The 18679-nt window shown below is 34.7% G+C and overlaps 1 protein-coding gene and 1 non-coding gene across 2 annotated transcripts in view; both read right to left on the bottom strand.

The window, feature by feature from the left end:
• Window positions 1–18679, bottom strand: part of LOC105214210 (uncharacterized) — a 131359-nt gene that overhangs the window by 91422 nt on the left and 21258 nt on the right. Inside the window, 4 exon segments of the mRNA XM_029041600.2 lie at window positions 5928–6059; window positions 8741–8878; window positions 10116–10236; window positions 10808–11004. Coding sequence (XP_028897433.2) covers window positions 5928–6059; window positions 8741–8878; window positions 10116–10236; window positions 10808–11004 — 588 coding nt within the window.
• Window positions 15975–16047, bottom strand: Trnar-ucu (transfer RNA arginine (anticodon UCU)). The gene has a single exon. It is a non-coding gene; the product is annotated as a tRNA-Arg (tRNA).

Raw genomic sequence — 18679 nt, 5'->3', positions numbered from 1 at the left:
TGTCCGAAAATTCCATGTAGAAGTAACAACAAAGTTATTGAGTTAAGTTAGTTGCAAGAGAGTATGCTGATATCTCATTAAAGTGGTATGGTCGCTCCCTTAAATGCTACCAAGTGTTACTTAACACATTTTATACCAGTTATACCATTTTAGACCAGTTTTACCATGGTAAATGGCTCAAGTTACTGTTTAAAATGGCGATGCAAATATTTTTTATTGGCTTTTAATTGAAAAAAAAAAAAGATAATTGTTCTAAAAATGTGAGTTCGATTGGCTACACTTTAACGCTTTGCGAATCGAAAACTGCTTCCGTACATTCATATGTATCTAGTACTCATGTGAGCCACTTATTAGTTTAGGGTATATAAATCGTATTTAAATTTAAATTTTGATATTTAGTTTTTTTTAAGCTCTCTTGGAGCTATATCTTTAGTGAAGCGCGTGAGAGTGTAATAACTTCGTATTTTGATATATTTCCCACAATATTGGCGAACCTTTATTGCTCTTTGTAGTTGCTATTACTTTCACTAATTGGCATTGCGGTTATTAGTTACGGTGTGATGTATAAATTACAAGCGATTGTGACATACCAACCGAGTAGCACAAGCAGATATCTTCGTGCATATGTATGTATGCCACTAGAGCGTAAATAGCTTAATTACTGCAGTGCCTGCCAAATTGCCAATGCCCTCGTTACTAAGAGACACCAATGAAATTGAAATAGCAACACAAGCGCATATGTAGTTGTAATGCTATTTTGTATATGAACGCTCTACTAGGCGTATACGTGACTCTGCAGTTGTTTACGGAATATATACTTGTATCTAACTCAGTTGTAGTGAATATCTTTGTAGTCGTGTATACTGAAATGTTCACACTTAGCGCAACTGACGAGCAAATTGTCATGCAATATTCAAGTTGGTCTATCTGCCCTGGTCATTTGAAATGATTTGCAGTTTTGGCTGTCTATTGATTTCTCAATTTGTTTCACAGCGCATTCCAACTCAATTTGGCTTATTTAGTTGTTTGTATATACAGTTATATACCTCTATATAAGGCATTTGTCAATCCTAGAGTACTATTTGCACAAATTTCCGCAAGTCGTGCGGAGTGAATATTTGCTTTAGCTTGAGTATGAGGTTAAAGGTAGTCCAAGTTTGAAAGTTTTGAATATGAGCAATGGCCGCTGTCTTCTTTCATTAAGAGAAGGAATATGTCTAATTGGCATTCTTTTATTTGAAAGAATAATTCATAATATAAATTTTTAATACCAGATGTGCTAAAAAAATAACAGGAATTTTAAAATTTCGCAGGTTTGGAGTGTTAAATTTGAGAAATTTAGTTTTTATTATGTTGATATAAATTCCCATGAAGTATGATAAAATTTCCAGCTGTATGCATTGTTTACTGCCCTTTGTACTTGGAGGATGAAGTCATATGTAGAAGTTCACGTAAGTGAGGAAAGTTTCTGACTGTCATTCACTTGGGAGTGGCCAGGAACGATTCTTTTGCAAGTGGCTCAAGCAGCTCACGACTTTCGGCCTTAGACGAAGTATCTTCTGTGTAGCCAACAGACATCCGTTTGGAGGCGGGTTAAAGTGAGAAGACGAATCTCGCTTATGCGGTTGTGCGTAGGGTTTGGGACCCACCATATAAAACCGAATAAACAATGAATAGGAAGCAACAGCCTCGGATAAGGAACCCCAACTTTGATGACGAGCACAGCAAACGTATTAAGGACTATGATTTAAGGGCATGCACCTGGAATGTCCGGACCCTTAATTGGGAAGGTGCCTCTGCCCAGCTGGTTGATGTCCTCGTAAGAGTAAAGGCTGACATCACCGCAATCCAAGAAATGCGATGGATGGGCAAGGACGGAAGAAGGTGGGTCCTTGTGACATCTACTACAGCGACCAAATAAAGGAGCGCAAATTCGATGTGGGTTTTGTGGTGGGAGAGGCTCCGTCGTCGAGTCCTGGCATTCACTCCGGTGAATGAACGTCTAGCCACAATCCGCATCAAAGCGAGGTTCTTCAACATATCGCTGATTTGCGCCTACGCCCCGACGGAAGAGAAGAACGAAGTGATCAAAGATACCTTCCATGAGCGCCTAGAACGTAGCTATGAGTGCTGCCCCTGCCACGATGTCAAAGTCGTGATTGGCGATTTCAACGCTAGGGTGGGTAAAGAAGGTGTCTTTGGCACAACAGTCGGAAAATTCAGCCTCCACGACGAAACATCGCCAAACGGCCTGAGGCTGATCGACTTCGCTGGGGCCCGAAATATGGTTGTCTGTAGTACTAGATTCCAGCATAAGAAAATCCATCAAACTACTTGGCTGTCCCCTGATCGAATCAATCGCAACCAGATCGATCATGTTGTGATAGCTGGACGACATGTCTCCAGTGTTTCTGATGTGTCCCAGCATCGACTCGGACCACTATCTTGTAGCAGCTAAAATACGCACCCGCCTCTGTGTAGAAATCGCACACGTCAACAAACCCAAGGAAGGTTCGACGTCGAAAAGCTGCAATCGCAACAGACAGCCACGAAATACTCTACTCGACTTGCACTCCTGCTCTCTGAGAGCACTCATCAGCATATCGGTATAAGGGAGCTGTGGGACGGCATATAAAATTCCTTACGTACAGCTGCAACTTTCGGCTTTCGGAGAAGTCAAAAAACAACTGGTATGATGAGGATTGTCGTCTTCGCAAAATCGAGTTTGAAAAGTGTTTCGACGATTGGAAAAAATACTATTTTAATGGCGACAACATTAATGTAGAACAATGAATAAATATTTTTTTTCAAAAACCGAAAATTCCCGTTATTTTTTGAACGCATTATCTATTTAAAACTCTTAAAATTGTTAAAAATTCAAATATTTTCATAACTCTGATTTGTGCAAACTAATTATAAAGGGTGATTTTTTAAGAGCTTGATAACTTTTTTTAAAAAAAAAACGCATAAAAAAATCTCATCGGTTCTTTATTTGAAACGTTAGATTGGTTCATGACATTTACTTTTTGAAGATAATTTCATTTAAATGTTGACCGCGGCTGCGTCTTAGGTGGTCCATTCGGAAAGTCCAATTTTGGGCAACTTTTTCGAGCATTTCGGCCGGAATAGCCCGAATTTCTTCGGAAATGTTGTCTTCCAAAGCTGGAATAGTTGCTGGCTTATTTCTGTAGACTTTAGACTTGACGTAGCCCCACAAAAAATAGTCTAAAGGCGTTAAATCGCATGATCTTGGTGGCCAACTTACGGGTCCATTTCTTGAGATGAATTGTTCTCCGAAGTTTTCCCTCAAAATGGCCATAGAATCGCGAGCTGTGTGGCATGTAGCGCCATCTTGTTGAAACCACATGTCAACCAAGTTCAGTTCTTCCATTTTTGGCAACAAAAAGTTTGTTAGCATCGAACGATAGCGATCGCCATTCACCGTAACGTTGCGTCCAACAGCATCTTTGAAAAAATACGGTCCAATGATTCCACCAGCGTACAAACCACACTAAACAGTGCATTTTTCGGGATGCATGGGCAGTTCTTGAACGGCTTCTGGTTGCTCTTCACCCCAAATGCGGCAATTTTGCTTATTTACGTAGCCATTCAACCAGAAATGAGCCTCATCGCTGAACAAAATTTGTCGATAAACACATTTCGAACCGAACACTGATTTTGGTAATAAAATTCAATGATTTGCAAGCGTTGCTCGTTAGTAAGTCTATTCATGATGAAATGTCAAAGCATACTGAGCATCTTTCTCTTTGACACCATGTCTGAAATCCCACGTGATCTGTCAAATACTAATGCATGAAAATCCTAACCTCAAAAAAATCACCCGTTACCATAAATGAAGCTATTTAGAACTGAACTTCCGGTAGAAGAAGCTTAAAGACTCGGTACTTTTGTTTACCTTAATGCCACTTTCTCTCTAATAAGGTGAAAAAAAATATATATATGTAATAAAGTTCCATGAACACTGGCTTTCTCATTGAATTATTTGATAACTGTGCGGACAAGTGACATGTTGTTATATAACAAGTCAGACACACACGCACATACATCACCAGCTTGCTACTCCATTTTAGCTTAAAGGATATTAAGTAGCTAAGTTTCACACCACATATGTGCGTATCTATGTTAGAGTAATATTTATGCGGAGAGGCGAAGTATTTTTGCCACAGCGACGAGTAAACACAGCACAAATTGGATACAAGCAGGTTGAATCTACCAGCTGTGGTACACAGTCCACAGACTACCGACTACTTACTCGCTTTAACGCCACAATTTGAGAGACTGAAATGAAAAAATTGTGTCCATGTGTGTGTGTGTTCGCCTGTTAGCGCGCATGTAGTACTCAGATTTAATTAAATTTTCCATTACAACAAGGCCAGTAGCAGAATATGAAATGTTTAATGTGGTACTAGGGCAGACAAATAGCTCACTCTATATGTATGTATATGATAGAGAAAGAGTGTTACATATGTTGCAAGAAGTGTAAGCAGCTAGTGGCATGCAGTGCGCGGGTTGAGGAAGGCGCAGTGTGGTAATGAGTGCTGTGTGCGCTGTGTGAGTAAGCGCATGTGTTGCATGACAGGCATATGTGTTGCCTAGAGCTGCTTGTGGCAAGTTGCAAGGCAGCCAACTGACCGAATTTATGACTAGCACTGAATTGCGATTGTGAAGTGGCGTTGATGTGATTTAAATTTCATGAAATGAAAATGAAAATTGCATATCGCCGAAAATTAAGCGTCCAAAGAATGGGTGGAGTATATTTTGTTGTTATAAAGCTGTTGATAGCCGGAACTCAGCAGCTGTCAAGCGGTGAAGGCGCAAGTGTTTTAGATATATAAATATGTGAGGCTAGAATGGAAGAGTTGATGGAAAATTGGTGTAGGAACAATTTTCTGAGATGTTGTTGTGAACAGAAGAGTCTGAACTCTCTTTAAAATTTAAAAGTTTGAGCCATTGAGAGCCATACAAGAAAAAAAATTCGGTGACTTCGGAAGTCTTGATAGTTCACATACAACTTCCTGTGACCTCTTGAGCTCCAATTGAGCTTTATTTTTGCACTCGCAAATATCTTTAAGCCACCCTTGTACCCCGTGTGACTTGTGTTCCTCGTGTACCTCGGTGTCTTCGCCATCAACACATGCATGTCGTCGTAAATTCTACTCTTCCACCGTGTTAAGCCCATTCATCAGCTATAACAGCACGGAAATTGTAGAAACAGTTAATTTACCTGTATTCCCAATTGATTCTGTTTGCACACACGCGTGTACAATCAGTCTGCTGCTCCTAGAAGCATGGCAACAATACAAGTATGTGTCCATTCACCGCATTCACTTATGTAAATGTGAAACCACACACGTGGCTATGGAAAGAAGACAACTGGTCTGGTGGTGTTGAACCCGAAGTTCATTTTTTTCAGATTTTTACCGGAATTTTTTTATTCAATAAATAATTATTTTAATATTTTGCTTTATTTATTAAAAAATATTCAGTTTAAACTAAAATTTCGAAATTTTTGAAAAAAGTTGAGGTTTTGAAAAAAGGTGTGTGTTCAAAAAATAAAGGAATTTTTCGATTTTGAAAAAAAAAATAATTTTTTCTTTCGTCTACATTAATGTTGTCGTTTTAAATGAGTCTCCATTCGATAAAAAGTTTTGGAAAATTTGAAACTTTTAAAATTCCCGTTATTTTTTGAACACATAAAATTAAAAAAAAATATTTCAGCAATGAAAACACTCGAAACCATGTTGATAAACACATTTTCATTGGTAAATGCAATCCCTGCTAACTTTTCAATATAACCGTTAATCTATAATCCCGTTATACCGATTCAAGTTTAAATTCTGAGACATTTAACAACACTAGCCACCACACTGGTGCTTCATGCCATTTATAAAGTTCGTGTGACTTACCTGTAATATTTCATTGCATACGAACAGGCGCAGACGTGCCGACCAATCCAGATAGGTTTCCAAATTGCACGTTTTCTTCGGATCCTGGACACCGGGTGGGCCGCCGGACGTGCTCGGTTGGTCCCACTTTTTCTGCACAGCAAACGCAAAGAGATAAAAAGAAGAAGAAGCAAGCGAGACATGAACATTTATAAGCACAGACACACTCAGAAATATATATATATATATATGTATATATGTTTGCAATCTATATATGTTGAGGTGAACAAGCAAACTGTGGCACATGCGAGAAAATGCCGTTGAGCACAATGCGAAGAAGAAGAAGCATTGCTAATAAGTTTATTTTACACACGCTCTCTGACTCGGCTTTCAACGGCAGCCGCCGTTGCAAATGTCCTTGCTGTTTCTCACTTGAACTCCAAACACGGACGAGTTTACCGACACACACGTCGCCGCACCGCATGGCAAACAGCAAAAGCTGCCTTTCATTACGAATTGGTGGCGGTCTCACCTTTTGCCTTTGTTTACGTGCGCTCGCCGCGCTCCATATTTGTATGTGAATTTAAATGAAGTGGCAACGAATGGTAATAAATTTGTAATTCTTTTAATTAAAAAGTGCATTGGGACAGATCTTTTTGCATTGCGAAAGCAGGCCGTCACTTTAATCAGATTACAAGCGATGCACAAAAATACGAAAAATACGAAAAAAAGAAATATGTAAAAACCGAAGGTAAATAAAAGCGACAGCAAACTCAAAGTCGTGCATGGCAGGCAGTAGTCAGGCTCAAATGCATTTCTGATTACATGCGAATTACGTAAGCAGTCTTAAATTTGCACTGCCGCTTTTAATTAAATTTGGTTTTCACCAAGGCACACCCACAGAAGTGCATATATGTATATGCAGTTGAATGTGCCGGCAACTGGCTGAGAGATAAAGATCTAAAAGAGTTATTAATTGCGTTTGCATTCAAGTTGTGTGCCTGTATATCTGTTCTACATGTGTATTGAAGTGCATTTACATTTATACATCGAATGTAAGCAGCTTGCAAATGGATACAGCAAAGAAGCTTACACAATATTGGGTTATCCACATATGAAAGGTGCACTTGCAACTGCATTTTACGGTAGGTTGTTGCAAATGCAACTCTAAAGTATGGAGTTGTTCGAAAAATCAATGTAAAAGAAGATATTCAGAGGCAGCAAATAAAAGTTTGCTTGAAGATTGCAAGAATAAGTGGTAACTCTGGGTGTTCAAAAATTGTGGATGATAACCCGGCCTCTGGAAATGCTTTGTTTCTCAAGAAAGTATTGTAGTACGAACAAAATCTTATAAGAGTATCTTTGGAACCAATATCGAAGCTCCGAGCGCCTAACTGTTATAAAAGCTCCGCTTTCGAAAGTTTTTAAAGCTTATAGGTCTCGCTAAATATTATCTAGCAAATCCACTACTACCGTTGCATAACATTAATTTATTAGAAATTATAAGAAGGAGACTGCAAAAGATTAAAATATTAGTTTCTGATTATATATAGGAGTAAAGCTTTCAAAAGCCTCTAAAAGGCTTTGGTTCTCAATAAAGTATTGTAGAACTAAAAAAATCGTATAAGGATATCTTAAGAATCAATATCGAAGCTCCGATCGCTTAACTGTTATAAAAGCTCTGCTTTCGAAAGCTTTCTGAAAATTATCTAGCAAATCCACTACTACCGTTACATAACACTAATTTATTAGAAACAGTATAAATATCGATTAAAGGAACCTTAAAATCAGCAAAATCTTTGTTTTCTAGTCAGATATATCAGTAAAGCTTTCAAAAGCTTTAAAAATTTCTATATTTTTTAAGGTTATCTTTGCCTACTGATTTCCTTCCAATTTATTTCTATTTAAAACCAAACTGTATTTCCTTACAACTTTTCGAACACCTTGCCTGCATAACTTCCTCAACAATTCTCTTTATCTTTCTTTTTATCTCCCCATTCTGGGCGATGTGTAATTTCCGTAAGAAAATTCAATCAATGCATCAAGTGAAATTTGCATGAAGAATGTCGGTTTCTGCATAAATGAAAGTACTTTGATAGTTGAAATTGAAAAATTTATTGAATTCAGTTGCAGGTCTCTTGAGCTTTTGGCAATTAAAGATGGGTAATTTCAACTATACAGAAAGCTATATTTTGTAAGTAGACTGGAACTAGTTTCTGACTGGTTTACAACTGGCACCCGGTTCATACTTCGACTACTTGTTAGACGGCTATGGCTTTCCAAACAAATAAGTGGACATGTTGTTCTACTGCCAGTTGTTGATTGTCGTGTTTTAAGCGGAAATATACCAGGCTCAAAGTAGATAAAAAAATTGTATACTTGAATTTATATTCTCAGGAAGATGTTTCATTTGCATGTTGTTCTAGTTATCGGTACTTGTTAACAAAAAAAAAAAATACTGGGTCTCTCTCTCCTCTTCTAAATTGTCAAAATTTGGTATAAGTTTGCCACTTTTTAGACCAGATTTTTGTCGATTAATTCTAGCTGTTCATTGAATTTTTACTGTCTAGTTTGATATTTCACTGTGTGGTAGTCATGGTCTTCTATAATTTTTGAAAGCATACATATGAATATTCTTCTTCTTAACCATATGCACATAAATCTGAAATCAGTTTGAATAAAATAGTGTATTTCTAGGCAGATAGAGTTGCTCAAATAATATCAAAAAAAATCATAGAAATATACAAATATCGTACAGAAAAGCGAATAATCACAAACTTTAGAGCTGCTCAATGCCAACAAATAGTAATAACATCATTCTTTGCATATTTCACCTGTTTATCAAGCAGCACATTACTGCTGCATTGCAGGAACTCCTCGGGGCCAATTTGCTTTGCCAACTTTTTCTCCAGCCGACAGAGTATTTGTGCGTATTGCGAAGCGGTCGGGCAGTCTAATTTGTTGTGTTCAGGCTGCAAGAAAGATGCATAAAAATATGTATGATTAGCTGGCATAAATATGAAAAATTCAATTGATCAATATTAATGTAATATTGCACAATATTTATGTAATTCGAAGCTTAGCATTTATATTGAATTTCAATGATTTTGGAAACTTTGCAAAATACTATCAATTAAAGGCATCTCATTAGTAGGTTTATAAATTTATATGTATTTACGGTTTGTTACATTGTCGGTGGATTTCTTAATTGGCATGAAAACTGATTTAGTAGATACAATTTGGTTCAGGACTAACAACTATGTATGTGTGGATATGTGTTGTTGTACAAGTTGGTATTCGTGCTAATCAGCACGGTAGGTACTAATATGTCAAAACAATTCCAATTAGAATTAGAGCTTATTTACTCAGAGTAAATATAATATATAGAGCCCTGTAGGAACAAGATTGACAAGCTCAAATTAGAGAAATTAGAATTAGAAAATAGAAACTGAGGGTTCATATTTGAGGCTTTTAACTTATTATCAAAGTGCAGAAGGCCAGTGTGATACTAGAAGTTAATGATTTTGATACCTTACTGATTTTTGATCGATGAAAGATAGATATGGACCTAAAGATTAAAGATTTTAAATATTTTTACTCTAGAAAGCCATTGATGATACGCCAATATAAAGCTAAGGGTTAAGGGATTAAATCTAAGTTTTCTTTAATCAGCAATAGAGATGTGTGTCTTTCACAAAGTCAAAATTTGTGAAATTAATTTCAATATAAAACTAAGGGTTAATAGTGTAAGTTCTTAACTCTTTATCGAGTACCATAGCGATAAAGGACAATGTCAAACTAAGGGGTAATGATTTTAATATTTTTATCTTTGAGACATTTTTTAGTTTCAGGTACAGAAGTTATTTTTAATGTATAATTAAAGGTTAATCGTTTTAATCTACTTTTTCTTTCAGGATAAATTTAATTCATTGTAAAACTAAGGGTTAGTTTTTGATATTTTGAGGTTAAGAAATTTAATCCAAACAAAGGGTTAATTTTTGAAAATATTATGATTGTAGGCGTTAAAGACGTTATAATTTATTCCAGAATCAAATGTGAAATGCCTTTGGTTTGAAACATTTTTATCTATTTCTGAAGAAGGAAGCAGTAGTGATTAACTAAGTCTTAAATATATTAAGGATGACTAAAATTCCTACAAAGAACTTAAGTATGTATATATGTTTTAAAATCATATAGTCTTATACATACCTTCTCAGTTGTACTTTGACAAGCGCGTAGATCTTCTTCATGTCTCTCCAAGTCAGTCAATTGTTTCAACAAGGCACTCAGTATTTCGGAAACTACACCTTCTAGATTTGTATTGGAACATCTGTAGGGCAAAATACAAGTACAATAAATATACAAAATATATGAATATACATATTTACTTATGTAATGATAACAATTAATTGCAAGTCCAATTAGTAGTAAATAGTATGGAGAATTTCAGTAATCACTGAACTGGAAATTATCAAAGGGGACTACTGGTTTTGTAGATTAGTTAGTAAGGTGTCTTAGACTCAAAGGAAAATAGTAAGGGGTATGAGTAAGTAAACGAAGTCTCCATTGAGGTGGAATTGAAGATTAAATTTACTGTTGATTTAATGCGAGTGCTTGAAGAGGAGAGTGTTTTATTTGAGTTTGAGGTTAGGAATACTTCGAAATGTTAGTAACTCTGCTTTACTTCTTTTAGGTAGAATAAAAATTATTTTATGACATTTTTCATACAGTTGTAGAATTACAAAGGGGATTTCCTTGTACTTCGAGGTTCAAAAAATTAATTTTCAATTCTTAGTAACACCTTCACACCAGTAATTAAAGCAAAAATCATTTCAGAATAAATATATTCACGCTATCTTAAGCTAATTAAGTAATAGAATTAATTTTGTTGTAACACTCACCTGGCAACGATATGTTTAACATGGCCCATCATACGTTCATCGCGATAATCGTAGGGGAACTTTTGCGTCCACTCGGCCAATAATGCGACTAATGATTCTAACGATTCGCTATCAGGTACCGAGGATAATAATTTGCCAAGCAGCTCATGGGGTCGTAAAAATAAACGTGACGATAATAAAAATGAGAATATAAATTCCTGCGAATAGAGAAAGTGAAGAGCAAAGAATTGTACCGTTACTTATATAATGAAGTGAAACAAATGGCAATATACACATATACATATGTATGACTCTGTTGGTGTGCGCGCATTTATTTAGTTGTAATGAGATACAGTAATAGAAATAGCGACGATACAAAGAAGGTTAGGTCATGTTGCCAAAGACTTACATAATTTTGTATAAAAGCGCACAAGTGGAAATGTACAAATATACAAATATATACATATTTATATATATAGAGACTTGTGTGTTAATGCGGTCAGTTGTTAGCCGCCAGGCTGTGCAATTACAAGTGGCGTTACTTAAATGGCTCAAAGCGTTAAATAGGCTTAATTTATTTGTTTCTCACAAACACACACACAGAGGCTTACAACTACACGCCTTGTTCGCGCCATCTTGGTTTGTGCGCTGCGTTACTTGGCAGCAGACAGCCGCTTTTACGCTGTTGGCCACTCAACTCGGTATGTGTGTGTGTTCGTTTGGCAGTGTGTAAGCTAATCCTAGCGGATTTGTTTTGCAAGAATGAATTAATTATTTTAACACGCTTTGCGCCTAATGTTATGCTACGGCATTTGTTTGGATGTATATATATGTATGTGTGCGTAATTGTTTTAGGGCCTGTGGTGCCAAGTATGCTTTTGGAGTGAATGCCAATTTTTATATTTTTTTGCACTTGCTAAAGCTGTGTGTAAGAAACTTAAATGTTACCAACTATTTGGCAGCAAGCAGTTGTAAATTATTAGAGAGTTGAAGAAAATATTTAAAAAATTTTTTCAGGCTTGAGGACTTGAAAAATGGTTTAAGAAAAACCTGTGAAAGTGATTTTCAGCAGTTTTGGGCAAAACTGTGACCTATATTTTTTTGTTGAGTCAAAAAATTAAAATATTACAATTTCATATTTGCCCGAGGCCGGTTTTACAATGGCAGCTTTAGGCTGTACAGTTTGTTTGTTCGAAGTAAAGGGTGTTCTTTTCAACATGTGATTTTTAAGAAGAAATGAAACGCATTCACTTTAATGTTATGGTCATGATTATAGCTTTATAAGATAAGGGTTTGTTATTGTCTTTAAAGAAATGATTTGGAGCAAATGACCGGCGCGGCTGGCTGAATAAATTCCAAACGAGAGGCTCGATTTTCGACCACTTTTTGCAGCAATTGGGGACATATGTTAGCAATAAATGCTTTTGCGGAGAATTTCGGAGTAATTATGAAATCGCAAATCAAGCTGGGTATAAATCAAATGACAGCTGTCAAAATGACCTACTCCGAAATACTCCGAAAAAAAGTATAGCTCCACATATCTAAATCTAAATCCGTTATATGGGCTATAAAGCGAATAAAAATTATTTTTGAATATTATAATTTTTTTATACTCTCGCAACAAAGTTGCTAGAGAGTATTATAGTTTTGTTCACATAACGGTTGTTTGTAACACCCAAAACTAAACGAGTTAGATATAGGGTTATATATACCAAAGTGATCAGGGTGAAGAGTGGAGTTCAAATCCGAATGTCTGTCTGTCCGTCCGTCCGTCCGTCCGTCTGTGCAAGCTGTAACTTGAGTAAAAATTAAGATATCTTAATGACATGAGGTGGGCGTGGCCCCGCCCCCAAATATGTTTTTTGTACATATCTCGGAAACCAATATAGCTTTATAAAACAATACTTTCTGCAGTCGTTTTTTTAGCCACTTCTTAATACAGTCCAAAAATTAAAGAAATCTGATAATAACCACGCCCACCTCCCATACAAAGGTTAGGTTGAAAATTACTAAAAGTGGGTTACCTCACTAACGAAAAACGTCAGAAACACTAAATTTCACATAAGAAATGGCAGATGAAAGCTGCACTCAGATTTTTTTTTCAAAATGGAAAATGGGCGTGGCGTCGCTCACTTATGGGTCAAAAACCATATCTCAGGAACTACTCGACCGATTTCAATGAAACTTGGTTTGTAATAGTTTTTTTGCATCCCAATGATATGTTGTGAAAAAAGGCCAAATCGCTTCACAACCACGCTTACTTCCTATATACCAGAACTTTGAAGACGATCTGAATCGTTAACTTTACAATATATAAAGTAAGCACTAGTGAAGATATCGGTGCAGAACTTTGCACAAATACAATGTTTATAGTGTGGCAGCCCCATTCTAAAAATCGCCGAAATCGGACCATAGGTTTTTAAGGCCCCATATATCGAACACGAGGACCTCGGTGCTTCTAACCTAATATTATGGTTTCCAACTTTCAATGGACTTTATACAATACATATGACGAATATGTGGGTCAAATTGTGTATTATATAATATAAATAAAGTTAAATAAATAAATTGCGAGAGTATAAAATGTTCGGTTACACCCGAACTTAGCCCTTCCTTACTTGTTTTAATAAAATTTGTGTGTATTGTAAAAATTATTATTTTTTTTTTTACATTGCATTTTTCACTTCGCCGGCAGGAACTGATCTCAGATATCAAAAATGACTTTTTTCAAGCTTTAAAAACATTCCAACACTCATCAATCATTTTTTATAATATTCTTGGCATATTTAAAGTCACCCACATTGTTGATAATTGTATGCCTCAGCGAAATTTATTGGCCGCTTCCCAACACGGCATTTGAATTATTCATACGCTTCTTAGTATTTGCAATGAATTACTAATTACACTTTGCACAGCATCAGCAGACGAGCAAATGTCAAACACTTGTTGTTGTTTTTGTTGTTGGTCTTGTTTGCGGTAAATTATGTGATTGTATAAATATATATATAACGCCCACAACTAACACTAGCTAAAGCGTATATAATCAGCGGCGGTCAAACTAAAAACAAAAAAAAGAAAAAAAAAAACTAAAACAAGAACAAAACGAATAACAAAAACAACAAAAAAGACGATTATCATTAAGTTGAGGCAAAAAGTAGATTTCGCATTTTTACACGCTTTTTTTACGCGCCAACCTTTCGCACTACTTCGCGCTTTCTACTTGTGCTTATGTCTGTATTTCTGTATGTGCTTGCGTTTCTTTGCCGTCTGCCTCTTGGCAATGTATATTGCGATAATTGCAATTTAAGGTTGGCAAGTTTCTTCAACTTCATTCATTCATTCATTCTCACTCAGTCAGCAACATGAATGCCCAACAACAACGGCAACAAAAACAACAACTCGCCACACTTGCGGTTGTGCATTTGTGAAATTTTGGCTCTGGTTAGTGTTTCAGTGTTTCAGTGTTCAGTGTTTTTCTTATTAGCGCTCGTTTGTGTACGGTCATTTCTAATTAGGCAAATGGCAGCAGGCCGCCAAGAGCGCCAGCCATTTTTGTGGGAAATTAAATGCTGTTGGTTGTTGTTGTTTTTCTTTTCGTTATTTTTTGGAATAACCGAAATGCGAAATGATGAAAATATGGTGAGGTTATGTTTTGTGTTTCGTAGCTTGACGTTTCCTTCCTCAGCTTTCACTCTCTCTTCCTTCTCCCATCTCATTTAGCAGCTTGAATGCTCATCTAAAAGTTATGTTATAACAATAACAATTCAACTTTTAATTAATCCAGTTTTAATGTATTCTTTCGATTTCTGTGCGCTACTCAATGAGTTGTCATTGTGTCCTCAGCTGTTTTGTTTCACATTGCTGGATGAGTTTTTTTGCTTGATTACTGCTCATAATGGTTTATTAACTAATTGCTACGTGCTGAAGTTGTGCAAGAGATAGTTTTTAATTAGCGTTTTTGATTCGTTTATTACTATACTTTGCTTAATTTGAGGGAAGAAATGTCAGCGCTTAAGTTTTTTTTTTATGAATGTAGATTGAGTTGCTTTAGCAAGGAATCAAATCTAATAATAATAAGAAATATTCTTCAGTATTTTCACAATATTATCTGGGTATCTGAATATCATTCTGAATTATTTTTTTACTTGGAGAGGTATACTGAAGGCCAGAGATCATCAAAGTAGATCCAGTTGTTCTTGAGTTACAAATATTGCTACGAAATTGTTCGCAATTTTTATTGAAGAAACCCAAATCTGAAATCTCGAACGAGGAAATATTATAATATTGAAATGTCCTCTTTATTTTTCAGTCGACAGACAAATATCTGAGTGTATTTATGCCTCGCAAAATTTCCTCATAAAGAACCACCAAAATGTTCGAGGCGTCTCCAAGTTCCCAGAGACTATATGTTGAATAAATTCAAAACATAATGTCTTCTTTATTTTTCAGTCGATAGACCATTTTTGGAGTGTATTTGTGCCACCAAAAACGTACTCATAAAGAACCATCAGCATTTTCGAGACGTTTTCGAGTTTCTAGAGACCACTATATATCGAATAAATTCAAGACATACTCGGCAGAGTGAAGATGAGTTTCGATCGAATATCTAGCGGATTTTATTGACGCTATTCCGTTACAAAAAATTAGATCATAATTAAAATGAGCATTGGAAAATAAAATTTAGTTTTGAAACAGAGTTACCGTTAGCTATTCTTAAAATTGTTTTCAACGGATTATAATGTATTTTTTAAAGATTTCCGAAGAACCGAAAACTGAAATCTCCACTGAGGGAACATTTATGATTATCGACAGATTTTCTTTATTTTTCAGTGAACATGCAATTATCGGAGTGTATTTATGCCACGCAAAATTCCTCATAAAGAACAAACAAAATGTTCGAGGCGTCTACGAGTTTCCAGAGACCACTATATATCGAATAAATTCAAGACATAATCGGCTGAGTGAAGATGACTTTCTACCGAATATCTAGCGGATCTTATTGACTGTATACAGATACGAAAAATTAGATCTTAAAAAAAAAAAACAGCTTTTCTGAAGTTATAATTCAGTTTTGAAACACAGTTACCGCTAGCCTTTCTTAAAATTGTTTTCAAAGAATTATAATGTGTTTTTTTTTAACATTTCGGGACATTTTTACTGTCGGATAGAGTAAAAAATTTAACAATTAGAGCCGTTGCGGGGATCGAACCCGCGACCTTTGGATTAGAAGTCCAATGTGCTATCCACTGCACCAAACGGCCGCTTGAAATATAAGCTTGGTTTCAAAAACATTAAACTTGGCTTAAATAAATATTTTCGTTGAAAAAATAAAATTTGATGAAAACTATACAAACTATAAAACAAAAATAAAGTTGTCAATATTTGTGAACCAGAAACATATGTTCCAAAGTCAAATGGTTATATATTTGTCTGTATGCTTCTCCATTCTACAATTATAATTATAAATATTCCACAACTGTTTCGAAGTTCTGAGCATAAAGAGTTATGTATGTGACCTCCATTATTGCTTAGTAATTAAATATTTAATTAGCACTAATCAAACATTGTGACTCGGCTTATATTGTGGTCGCTTGATTTATTTGCACAGTCGTCTGACAGAAACATATGTTCTTACAATTATGTAAATGTACTCATGTGTGAGTGACAATGAGCGTTTATTGTGTACAAGTAACATTTGTTAGTTTTGATGGATAAAATATAAATATATATTTATGTATGTATGAAACAATATTCATCTGACAATTGATTACATGATTTGAATCAATTATCTGAAAAGGTTTGATTACAAATGCGTTGAATAATTAATTTAATTTCATTTTATTGCCAGCAAAGTATGAAGATTTCAATGAGTGTATAGCAAATATTTGTTCTACACACTTGTACAAATAAATACAAAAGCTGAGCCAACTAAGATATAATACTCCCTGGAGATTGAGATGATTGAGATCAGCACTAGCACTAAATTCAGTTTATTGACATAATTCATGTTTATTCAGACGTTTGCTTAAATTTAAAAATTGAAATCGATAATAATTTTTTTCCGCCATTAATATTAACATTCAGACACATATGCTATAACCTCAATCTAGTACTTCATTGCAGAAATAATATCGCAAATCAACAAATACAAAAACCTTGAAATATTAATTTTCCATATAAATTAAATAAAGAACGCTCTTAATTAAGTAAATTAAATATGCATAACAGTGAAATTCAGTAAATACCAAATAAACTGCACTGCAAAACACATATAATCAATCACAAGCGTCTATTTGGTATAAAAACCCATATCAGTATCTATTAGGCAAACAATTTCATTAATAAAATGACAGCAATTCAAAAAGAATGCTGATTTCATCAATAAAAGCTATGCAAAAACAAAAACAGAAAATGAAAATTGAAAAGCTGCAAAATTACGCCGAGCGCACAGTGGCTCATGGAATTCTTGCAGCGGCTAATAGCTGCCAGCTAACCTACAGCTATACTATACTCGTCTATATGTATGTGTGCGTGCGCATATAAATGCGGAATTTTAATTTATTTATGCAACCAATATTGCTTTGTATAATCGAAGTATATGGAAAAAAAATCCAACGCTTTTTAGTAACTTTAATTTGCAAGCATTGGCAATAATCAAAAGTGTTTTTCGAATGCAATTGTGTGCATACGAATTGGCTTTGGATATGCTGACAGTGTAGTTTGTTTATAGATTGAGTCATTTTAACACTCAGTTAGAGCCATATCTATCTATATATAATAATAAAGTCAGATTTGTATATTTTTAAAAACTTTAGAAGCAATCGAAAATATATACATATAAAATTAACACAAATATATTTTGGAAAATTTTCAGGCTTCTACTTTTATAGATAGGCAATTTTCTACTAAAATTATTTTTGTCTTAAAGTCTTACCAAATTCTTTTTAGAAGACTTTATTAAATGTTTTATCTGCCGGTAAATATTTTATTTGTTTCAATAGGTGGCAACTCTGTTCTAAAATAAATGTTTTAAAATTGAAGTTCGGATATATATTGAAAGAATGTTTTAAAATTGAAGTTCGGATATATATTGAAAGAATGTAAATCTTTATGTTTCCCACATAAATGTATTGTATTCTTTTTTTGTAATTTTTTAGTAGGTGGCAACTCTGTTTCCACATATTCTTATATTAAGGCTCACAAATTTTTGTTGGAAAATTTTCTTTAACATTTATATTTTTCTCAAGCATTTTATAGTATTTTACTCACTTTTATTTATTTATTAGTTGGCAACTCTGTTCTAAAATTTGGTTGCATTTTAAATTAGGAACTATGTTCTGAGAGCGTTTCTTTAACTCTAATTTTCCACATAAATTTCATAGTATTTTGGTTAGTTTTATTTATATACATGTGGCAACTCTTATCAAAAATATCCGTATATTAAAGCTGCGAATATTCATTTGAAGATTTTCTTAAACCGTTTTATGTTTCACAAGCATTTTATACTATTTTGCTCACTTTTATTAATTTATTAGGTGGCAACTCTGTTCTTAAATGCACTCAAATTTAATTAGAAACTATATTCTGAGAGCGTTTCTTTAAATAATTTCCACTAATTTTCCACATAAATTTCATAGTATTTTGGTTAGTTTTATTTATTTATAGGTGGCAACCCTGATCGAAATTATTCATATATTAAAACAGCGAGCATTCCTTTGAATATTTTTTAAATCTTTCTACTTTCCGCAAGACCTAAATAATATTTTGTCCATTTGTATTTATTTGATAGGTGGCAACTCTGTTCGAAAATATATTTAAATTAAAGTCTGCGAAATTATTCGAGGAGGTTTCTTAAGGCAAATATTTTTGAAATAAGAATAGAATACTCGATAC

The sequence above is a fragment of the Zeugodacus cucurbitae genome, chromosome 3 (genome assembly GCF_028554725.1).
Source record: "Zeugodacus cucurbitae isolate PBARC_wt_2022May chromosome 3, idZeuCucr1.2, whole genome shotgun sequence".
NCBI classification, from domain to species: Eukaryota; Metazoa; Arthropoda; class Insecta; order Diptera; family Tephritidae; genus Zeugodacus; species Zeugodacus cucurbitae.
Note: the sequence above shows the minus strand (reverse complement) of the source record. Positions and strands in the feature narration are given on the sequence as shown.